General features: G+C 59.2%; 2 protein-coding genes across 2 annotated transcripts in view; one reads left to right on the top strand and one right to left on the bottom strand.

Moving 5' to 3' along the window:
• ENH_00012890 (hypothetical protein, conserved) overlaps positions 1–1,603 on the top strand; it is a gene marked incomplete at both ends in the record, with an annotated part of 2,172 nt that extends 569 nt beyond the window's left edge. The window contains one exon of the mRNA XM_013578774.1: positions 1–1,603. This exon is cut by the window's left edge and continues 569 nt beyond it. Within this exon, the coding sequence (XP_013434228.1) occupies positions 1–1,603 (1,603 nt within the window).
• A 2,022-nt stretch (positions 1,604–3,625) lies between these two features.
• ENH_00012880 (ribosomal protein L19, putative) lies at positions 3,626–7,220 on the bottom strand (the record flags this gene model as incomplete). Its single annotated transcript, XM_013578773.1, has 5 exons — positions 3,626–4,320; positions 4,963–5,098; positions 5,475–5,596; positions 6,059–6,140; positions 6,540–7,220. 5 exons carry the CDS (start codon positions 7,218–7,220, stop codon positions 3,626–3,628), a joined length of 1,716 nt encoding a protein of 571 aa, XP_013434227.1.
• Between the last annotated feature and the right edge of the window lie 2,780 nt (positions 7,221–10,000).

The raw sequence follows: 10,000 nt of genomic DNA, 5'->3' as shown, positions 1-10,000 counted from the left end.
AAATGCCAGCAGCATCGACGAAGACAGCTGGCCTCCTTTATGTGCACAAGTGGGCATCAGGGGTGCAGCAGCAGCAGGACCAGAAGCAGACCCTGCAGCAGCAGCAGCAGCAGCAGCAGAAGCAGCTGCTGCTGACCCCCTCACGACGGCTGCAGAGGCTCTGTGGCAGTCCATGGAGCTGATTCGGCTGTCGCGGCTGCTGCTGACTGCCATTGACCAGGTCTGCAGCAGCAGCAGCAGCAGCAGCAGCAGCAGCAGCAGCAGCAGAAGTTGCATGCACCCCGCTGCTGCTACTGCTGCTGCTGCAGCACGGGTGTGGGGTGGCAGCCCTGTGGAGCTGGCTGGCCAAGGAGTGTCGCCTATAAGGGCGAGCGACTTGGGTGCAGCGCAGCAGCAGCTGCTGCTGCTTGCTGCTGCAGCACATCGCTGCAGCAGCAACCTGTGGGTGGCGCTGGCCCCGGAAGCAGCAGCAGCGGAGCAGCTGCACGCGCAGCAGCAAGACAACCCTGATGTTGCTGTTTTTGCTGCTTTTGCTGCTGCTGCTGCTGAGGGCGCAGCAGCAGACGCGCAGCCGGTGCTGCAGTCTAGCCGAGAGCAGCGCCAGCTGCTGCAGCGTCAGGTCAGGCAGCAGCTGCTGCTCCAGCAGATCCAGCAGCAGCAGCAGCAGCAGCAGCAGCAGCAGGCCACTCAAGGCTTTACACAGCCAAGCAGCAGCGTTTCCTTGAATCTGCGGCAGCAAGTAGTGCAGCAGCTGCAGCCGCAAGAGCAGCCGCGACCGCTGCAGCTGCCAACAGCCAGCAGCAGCAGCAGCAGCAGCAGCAGCAGCAGCGGCAGCAACAGCAGCGCCAGAATCGACATGCGCTCAGCTGTGCTGCAGCAGCTCGCACAAGCTGAAAGAGACACACCTGCTGCAGCAAGTGTGTGCAGCAGCAGCGGCAGCAGCAATCCCGAGCTCCGCAGCAGGTCCGCCCCCACCACGGCTGCTCCGTCTCAGCAGCAGCAGCAGCAGCAGCAGCAGCAGCAGGCAGCAGGGAACGAGCAGCAAGCACAAGAGGATGAGCTAGGGATCAGCTGCGTGCAGCGGGCGCTGCTGCAGCTCGCGGCCGAGGGGCCGGAGTACCTGCGGCTGCTGCGCCGGCTGCTGCTGCTGGACTGCAGCAGCAAACCGCAGCAGCAGCAGCAGCAGCAGCAGCAGCAGCAGCAGCAGAGGAAGCAGTGCCGCGTCGCTGTGCCTCCCCGCCATGTCCTGAACCGATGGTTTAAGAGCGGCCTGAAGAACTTCCCAGAGGCGCAGTGGCTGCTGCAGCAGCACGAGAAGCAGCAAGGAGAGCAGCAGCAGCAGCAGCAGCAGCAGCAGCAAGACTGGAGCCTCGCGTATGCTGCGCAGGTTGCAGCGGCAGAAGCAGGCTTGCTGCTGCAGCAGGCAGTTTCCATTCACCGCAGCGTGCAGCAAATGGAACACGACGACAAGTATTTGCTGCTGCTGCTGCAGCGGCTTGGCCCCCTTTGCCAAAGCTTTTACCAGGAGCTGAAGCCGCTGCTGCAGGGAGCTGCTGCTGCTGCTGCTGCTGCACCTGCTGCTGCGGGCAGCATATACAGCTAAACGCTGCAGCAGCAAAGATAAACAACAGCACATGAAAACAGCAGAAGCAACTCCTGCACCAAGTGCTGCAGCAAAAGCCGCAGCAAGAACTGCAGCAAGTGCTGCAGCAAAAGCTGCAGCAAGTGCTGCAGCACCTGCAGCAAAAAAGCAGCTGCAGCAAAAAAGCAGCTGCAGCAAAAGCTACGGCAAAAGTTGCAGCAAGAGCTGCAGCAAGAGCTGCAAGAAGAGCTGCAGCAAAAGCTACAGCAAAAGTTGCAGCAAGAGCTGCAGCAGAAGCTGCAAGAACTGCAGCAAACGCTGCAGCAAGAGCTGCAGCAAGCGCTGCAGCAGCAGCTGTGCATGAAACGGATCTTTTTTTAAGGAAATGCGCTTTTAAGCAGCAGCAAAGAGAGCAGCAGGAGAGCAGCGCAGCAGCAAACTTTTAGAATTATAAATTGCAGAGGTAGAGACACAGGGGCAGGAAGGCAGCAGCAAAAAGAAACTATCTTGCTGCTTCCGAGCAGCAGCCGCAAGGCCTGCTGCTGCTGCTGCTGCAGGCCGCGCTGCTACTGCTGCTCAGGGCCCTGGGGATGCAGCAGCAGCAGCGGCCACTCTGCGTAACAGCATCAACAACAGCTGCTCTGCATAGCAGCAGCGGCAGCAGCAGCAGCTGCTGCAGTAGCAGCAGCACCAATAGTAGCAACTAGCAACTCTGCTGCGATGTCAGTGAGTCTGCTGCTGCTTCAGGGTGATGCGCATGCTCTGCAGCAGCAAGAGCTGCAGCAACTGCAGCAGCAGCTGCAGATGCTTCAACTGCAGCTGAGCTGCAGCAGCTGCAGCAGCAGCTGTAGCAGCAGCTGCAGCAGCAGCTGCTGATTGCAGCAGCGCAGCTTGAGCTGCTGGGGAAGCAAACGAAAATGGCTACTATCTGCTGCTTCGATCTCACTAAGGGCTGCAGCTCCTAACAAAGCCTCTCTGCTCTTGCTGCTGCTTCTGCTGCTGGAGTTTCTGCACGTGCAGCAGCAGCAGCAGCAGCAGCTGCTGCTGCTGCTGGGGTATACGGACACGCACCAGAACCTCCGTTTAAGTGAACTGGAGACGCAGCAAACACCTAAAAGCAGCAGCAGCAGCAGCAGCAGCAGCAGCAGCAGCACCGACACGCAGACTGGCCAAATGATCGCAGCAAGTTGCTGTTGTTGGAACATACGTAGTCCCATCAGCTGCAGCAAATCAGCAGGCAGCAAGTCAATGAAGGCTCTGCTGCAGCAGCAGACTCTGCTGCAGTAGGCTCTGCTGCAGGAGCAGGCTCTGCTGCAGCAGCAGCCGCTGCAGCAGCTTCTTTCACCGCCGCTGCAGCTGCTGCAGCATCTCTATCGCAGCTGCAGCAAGTGCCGCTGCTGTTGTCCTCGCTAGCTCTGGCTAAGCTTTGCTGCTTTTGCCGTTATCCATGGCTTAGCAACAACAGTGTGCTGATGTTGCTGCGGCTGCTGCTGCTGCTGCTGCTGCTGCTGCTGCTGCTGTTGCAGCTCAAGTCAGGGGAGGGTCATTAGACGGATGTAGCGGATGGTCTGGCGGCAGCACCTCCAGAGCGGTCGCGCGGTGTCTCCGCAGCTGCAGCAGCAGCAACAGCAGCAGCAGCAGCAGAATGATAAGCAGTAAAAGCTGCAGTGCTGCAGTGCGAGCAGTGCAGCCAGCAGCAGCAACCAAAGGAACAACAAGCAAGGAGCAGCAGGAGCAGCGGGAGCAGCAGCAGGAGCAGCAGAAGCGAAAGGAGCAGCAAGAGCAGCAGGAGCAGCAGGAGCAGCAGCAGGAGCAGCAGCAGGAGCAGCAGCAGCAGTTTGGAGCCCCACCTTATACACCCCAAACTTGTGGCTCTCCCGACGTTTGCGTAGCCGCTCCTGTCTCCGCCGCTGTTCATCCTGCAGCAGCAGCAGCAGCAGCAGCAGCAGCAGAAGCAGCAGCAGCTATTGATGCTGCTCTGAGCAGCAACGAGTGCTTAGCAGGAACCTGCCAGAAAGTCCACCAGCAGCAGCAGCAGCTGAACTAGCAGGCACGCCACAGTAACAGCAGCAGGGAAGGTCGCAGTGCTGTTGCAGCAGCAGCAGCAGCATGAGCTGCACCAGCCTGACTGCAACAGCAAAGTAGCAGCAGCACCAGCGCGAGCAGCAGCAGAAGCAACAGAAGCAGCAGCAGCAGCAGCAGGCGCACTAGCAACAGCAGCAGCAACGGCAGAAGCAGCAGGAGCGTCAAACACCAGCAGCAGAAGCAACCCCAGCAGCATCCCCAGCAGCAGCAGCATCCCCAGCAGCAGCAGCAGCAGCACCCCCCGCAGCAGCAGCAGCACCCCCAGCAGCAGCAGCAGCAGCAGCACCCCCAGCAGCAGCAGCAGCAGCACCCCCCGCAGCAGCAGCAGCACCCCCAGCAGCAGCAGCAGCAGCACCCCCAGCAGCAGCAGCAGCACCCCCAGCAGCAGCAGCAGCAGCAGCAGCACTCCCAGCAGCAGCAGCAGCACCCCCAGCAGCAGCAGCAGCAGCAGCAGCAGCAGCAGCGCACGAAGGAGTAGACGAGCATTCTCCTGTAGAGTTCGCCGCGGATCTCTTTTGTCCTTTTCTCCCGCAGGCGCGGATAAGGGCCCCCCCAAACGTAAGGCGGCAGATTGGCAGCAAGCCGCTGCCGCATGTAGCGGTGCAGCAGCGAAGACACGCGAGACCGCAGCCGGTGCTCCACAGTCCGCACACCTGCAGCAGCAGCAGCAGCAGCAGCAGCAGCAGCAGCAGCAGCAGCAGCAGCGGCGGCGGCGGCGGCGGCGGCGGTATGAGCAGTGTAGCGGCAGCACAAGCAGCAAGAAAGGCATCAGCAGCAGCAGTGTAGCAGCAGCAGCAGCAGCAGTAGTAGTAGCAGCAGCAACAGCAGCAGCAGCAGCTTCGTCTGAGCCGCTCTTTTGCTGCTGCTGGTCTTTGCATGTCTGCCCAGCTGACATCCGCGAGTTTGCTGCTGCTGCCTTTTGCTGCTGCTGCCTTTTGCTGCTGCCTCTCCAGGGGTACTTGTGCCCAACTTAGCCCGTTAGTAGCGTTTAAAAGTGCATTTAATTGCAAAAAATTGGATTAAATTAGATTTAATTATAATATTCTTAATTGCATTTACGCGCCAGCAATTATCTCAAAAAGAAATTTAAAAATGACTTCACACATGCAGCTCCCGCACGCGGCGGGGAATTCAGGTGTACGTACACCCGAGGAAGACCCGCTAAAAAGCTGCTTTTTCTGCGCCGTTTGAAGCGTTTTTTGTCCCGTTTTCAATTAAACATTTATAAATGCATTTTAAACTCAAATTAATTATATTTTAAGAACAAAAAGGAGAAAAAGAAACGAAAAACGCACCAGGTTTGTGCGTCCCACGCCGCCGCTCATACTTCCCACGCACATTGTACTTCCACTTGTACCTGTAGTCTCTCGTGGGCGGCGGCGGCGGCGAAGCCACGAAGGCCTGGCTGGGGCTGCTTGCGCTGCGCAGCACCTGCAGCAGCAGCAGCAGCAGCAGCGGCAGCAGCAGCAGCAGCGGCAGCAGCAGCAGGGGCAGGAGCAGCAGCAGCAGCGAGGGGAGCAGGGATGTACGGCAGAGGCAGCAGGATGTGGTGAAGAAACCCAACTGCTGCTGCCGCAGCAGCACCAGCAGCTGTTGCTGCTGCTGCGCCAGCACAAGAGGCTCAACTCGCAAACCCTAAACCCTTTTGCTCAAACCCTAAACCCTAAACCCTAAACGACAGGCAGCAGCTGCTGCTGCTCCCCCGCTGCAAACCAAAAAAGCGTCCAGCTCTCCCCCTCCATCCCCCCGCCCCATCCTGCTGCTGCTGCTGCTGCTGCTGCTGCTGCTGCTGCTGCTGCTGCAGTACCTTGAAAGACAGCAGCCGCGGGGAGAACAGGGGAATCCGCTGCTCCACAGCAACTCCTTTAACTCCATTTCGAAGCACCACTGAAGAGTTCAAAGACCGCTGCCGCATGCTCACCACGTAGCCTGCAGCAAAAAGGGTTTAGGGTTTAGGGTTTAGGGTTTGGGGTTTAGGGTTTGGGGGGGCCAGGGCTGGGGGGCCCACGGCCTGGGCTTGAGGCGGGCGGGGGCTTTCAGTTTGGGCCAGCTAGGGTTTAGGGTTTGAGCGGACAAGGGTTTAGGGTTTAAGAGAGCTAGGGTTTAGGGTTTAAACGGGCAAGGGTTTGGGGGTTTAGAGTTTAGAAACGCTAGGGTTTAGGGTTTAGGAATGCTACAGTTTAGGGTTTAAGAAAGCTAGGGTTTAGGGTTTAGGCAAGCTAGGGTTTAGGGTTTGCGGGGATAGAAAGAGAAAGCAGAGGAAGCAGAGAAGCAGCGCTTGGGAAAACAGCAAACCGGAAGCCCTAAACCCTTAAACCTAAACCCGAAACCCTAAACCCCAAACCCTAAACCCTAAACCCTAAACCCTAAACCCTTGGAGCTTCAGCTCACCCTGAAAAGTGGCGACGGTTTGCTGCGAGCGACTTAACTCGTATTGCACTTCGACCAAATCTCCAGGGCCAAAATGCGGCAGCTGCAGCAGCAGCAGCAGCAACAGCAGCAGCAGCAGCAACAGCAGCAGCAGTAGCAGCAGCGCTTAGGTAAGGCGGGCTGAGCAGCAGCCGCAGCAGAAGCAGAACTAGCAGCAGCAGCAGCCCGTAAGATGGCTCAGCGCAGCTGCAGCGGCAACTCCAAGTACTAGCAGCAGCAGCAGCAGCAGCAGCAGCAGCAACTTGCTAACTGGGAGTTAGACGCTGCAATAAACAGCAGCAGCACCAAATACTACTACGGGACGCAGCAGCAGCAGCAGCAGCAGCAGCAGCTACTATAAGCAGAAGCAAATGCTACCCGCAGCAGCAGCAGCTACTGTCAGAAGAAGCAGCCGCTACCGGCAGCAGCAGCAGCAGCAGCAGCAGCAGCAGCAGCAGCTGACTCTGAAGCTTCTCTCCTTTTGCAGCTTCTTCACCTCCTGCAGCATCAAAAGGTGAATTAAATCTTTGCATGCGTTTTTATTTTGGGGCTTTAAATTTGCTGCTGGGGTGTCTGCCAGGGGCCTCCCCGCCCAGCTGCCGCGCAGCAGCAGCTGCTCTTCTGCTGCTGCCAGCACTTCCGGCGGCTGGTCCCGCCTGCTGCTGCTGCTGCTGCTGCTGCTGCTGCTGCTGCTGCTGCTGCTGCTGGCTGCTGCGCCGGCGGGGAGGGGGGGGGCGTACAGCAGCAGGTGGGGCCAGTGTCTGTACAGCCCAGGGTTGTCTGCTGCAGCAGCTTCTGCTGCTGACTGCGACACGCGGTGCCGCAGCAGCCGGCGAGCTGCAGCAGCAAACGGAAGCCCCAGCAGCGGCAGCAGCTGCTGCTGCTGCTGCAGCCGCGGCAGCAGCAGCTGCTGCTGCTGCTGCCGCGGCAGCAGCTGCTGCTGCTGCAGCGGCAGCTCTGTAGAGACTCCTGCGTTCACATGATGAAGGAAAACCCGTTGCTCAGGCAGACCACCTGCTGCTGCTGCTGCTGCACTTGCTGCTGCTGTTGCTGCTGCTGTTGCTGCTGCTGTTGCTGCTGCCGTTGCTGCTGCTGCTGATGCACAGGAGCAGCTTCTGCAAGGTAGGGACTGCAGCGCGAACATCTTCTCCAGTTGGGCCCAGCAAGCCCAGCAGCAGCAGCAGCACCTGCTGCTGCTGCTGCTGCTGTTCAGTGCTGCCCGGATAGGGCTGGGGAAAGGTCTTGCTGCCGATGCAGCAGCGGCAGCTGCAGACGATGCAGCAGCAGAAGCTGCTGCTGCTCGTGCTGCTGCTGCTGCTGCTGCTGCTGCTGCTGCTGCTGTTGCTGCTGCTGCTGCTGCGGCGTTCCTACAGCCGAAGCAGCGCCACCACCCGCGGCTTGCTTAGCGTTATACGCTCCTGCTGGAGCAGGGAGAGATTGAAATAAACCCTAAACCCTAAACCCTAAACCCTAAACCCTAAACCCTAAACCCTAAATGGTTAACCCTAGACCCTAAGAACACGATCCGCTCGTGCAGGCAGCAAACTCCTTCGAGGTGTCTATACACCTCACGCTGGGCTAATCATTTTGAGGTCTAGATGTAATGTAGGACCACCAAATCCTAAAATTTAAACCCTAAACCCTAAACCCTAAACCCTAAACCCTAAACCCTAGATCAGAGGCCTGGGCTGATTGGCGGGCCATGGGGCTGCATGCGCCTCAGTCGAACTTTTGCTGCAGTCAAGGGTTCAGCGTATTGTGTTTAGGGTTTAGGGTTTAGGGTTTAGGGTTTAGGGTTTAGGAGCTGTTATTTCAGAATCAGCAGCTTCCAGTTGCCTCTATTTCTTCATCTTTAGGGTCTAGGGTTTAGGGTTTAGGGTTTAGCCTCAAGTGCAGCAGTGCTTCCAGTGTCCCGGCTTGGCTAGCTAGCTAACCGCAGCTAGCTGGGCATGGCTAGCCGCAGCTTACTGTGGCTAGCTGGCCGCGGCTAGCTAGCTGCGTCTAGCTGTGGCTAGCTAGAGCTAGCTGGCACCTGGTGTGGCTAGCTGGCCGTAGCTAGCTAGCCACGGCTAGCTAGCTGGCCGTGGCTAGCTCGCTGCTGCAGCTGCTACTGCAGCTGTTGCTAGCTAGCTAGCTAGCTGGCTAGCTGAGCGGCCGCTCTTGGGGCTGCAGCTTAACTATGGGGATCGATGTGGGATCGATCCCCGGAAACGATCCCACACGATCCCAGGCCTGCCAGCGTTGCGCGCTGCAGCACCAGCAAGGCCCCACTAAATGGAAGCAGCTGCAGCGCCAGACACTCAAGGGTTTAGGGTTTAGGGTTTAGGGTTTGGCTCGCAGCAGCCCTCAGCATGTGGCATATAACTTAGGAGGGTTAAGGCCTCTCTGGGTCGTTCTCTGAACAAGAAAGAAGTGGGTTTTATAGCTAGCTAGCTAGCTAGCTAGCTGGCTGGCTAGCTAGCCAGCCAGCTGGACAGCTAGCTGGCTAGCCAGCCGGCCCGCCTGCTGCTGGCTGTCTTGCTGCAGCAAGCCAAGCTGTGGGGCCGCAGCTGGCTCTGAGGGTTCGCAGCTAGCTGCGTCGGGCCAGCTAGCTAGCCGGCCAGCTAGCTGGCCAGCTAGCTGCTGCCTCGGCTAGCTAGCCAGCCTAGCTACCCAAGCAAAGGCCACCAGCTAGCCAGCTAGCTAGCCAGCTAGCTAGCTAGCTAGCTGGCTAGCTAGCCAGCAAGCTGCATCCCACCAGAGCAAAATCTGAAGAGCAGGGCCAAGCAAGGCTAAGCCAATAAGACGGGCATTTGCCCCTTAAGTGACCTTGAGCGCCCCCAAGGGGCCCCCCGGGGGGCCCCCTGGGGCCCCCCGGGGGGCCCCCTGGGGCCCCCCGGGGGCCCCTGGGGGCCCCCGGGGGCCTCCCGGGGGGCCCCCAAGGGGCCCTTTGGGACCCCATATTGGCCCTTTGGGAGTTCGCACTGGAGCTCTTTTCTAGCCCCTTAAAAGACCCCCAAAAGATTCCCTATTTGGCTCTTTGGGGGCCCCCATGGGGCCCCTCTAGAGTCCCTGTTTAGACCTTGCGGGCTCCATGGGGGGCCCCTGTGGGGCCCCAAAGGGGCCCCCCAGGGGCCCCACATGGGGCCCCTTTGGGGCCCTTAGGGGCCCCAAAGTTCCAAAATTGTCTTCTCACCTGGGCAGCTGCGGAGCCCTTGAAAATAAATTGCATGCAGGGGGGCCCCATATATAAATTGCATGCAGGGGGGCCCCATAAATAAATTGCATGCAGGGGGGCCCCATAAATAAATTGCATGCAGGGGGGCCCCATAAATAAATTGCATGCAGGGGGCCCCCACAGATAAATTGCATGCAGGGGGCCCCCAGAGGCACTTGACCTGAGGGGGCCCCCCACGAGATCATTTGCATGTAGGGGGCCCCATTACTAAGTTGCATGCAGGGGGCCCCCCTGTGAATTGCATGCGGGGGCCCCTCAAAGTCCACCCTTTTCAGGGGGGCCCCTGGGTCAGAGGGCACAGCAGGGGGGGCCCCCATGGGTCAGGGGGGCCCCCATGGAACAGGGGGCCCCCATGGGTAAGGGGGGCCCCCTGGTTAGGGGGGCCCCCTTCTCCCAGGCCTAGACCCTGAGGGGCCCCCCAGAAGCCTTTCTGCACTGAAGAGGCCCGGCTGGGACAGGTAGGAGCGAGAAGACAATTTGGAGTCATAGACCTGCAGCAGCAAACCCTAAACCCTAAACCCTAAACCCTAAACCCGAAACCCTAGATCCGGGGCCTGGGCAGGGAGCTGGAGGCGCAGAGCCCAGCAATGCAGCAGTGCAGCAACTCTGTGAGGCAGCAAAGGCGCTGACGCACTAGGGTCTAGGGTTTAGGGTTTAGGGTTTAGGGTTTAGGGTTTGGCACTTGCCTCAGGGAGCTGCGAAGCAGG

Source organism: Eimeria necatrix, genomic scaffold (genome assembly GCF_000499385.1).
Source record: "Eimeria necatrix Houghton genomic scaffold, Enh_scaff13, whole genome shotgun sequence".
Lineage (NCBI taxonomy): Eukaryota > Apicomplexa > Conoidasida > Eucoccidiorida > Eimeriidae > Eimeria > Eimeria necatrix.
The sequence above is the reverse complement of the archived record's forward strand: the minus strand, read 5'-3'. Positions and strand labels throughout refer to the sequence as shown.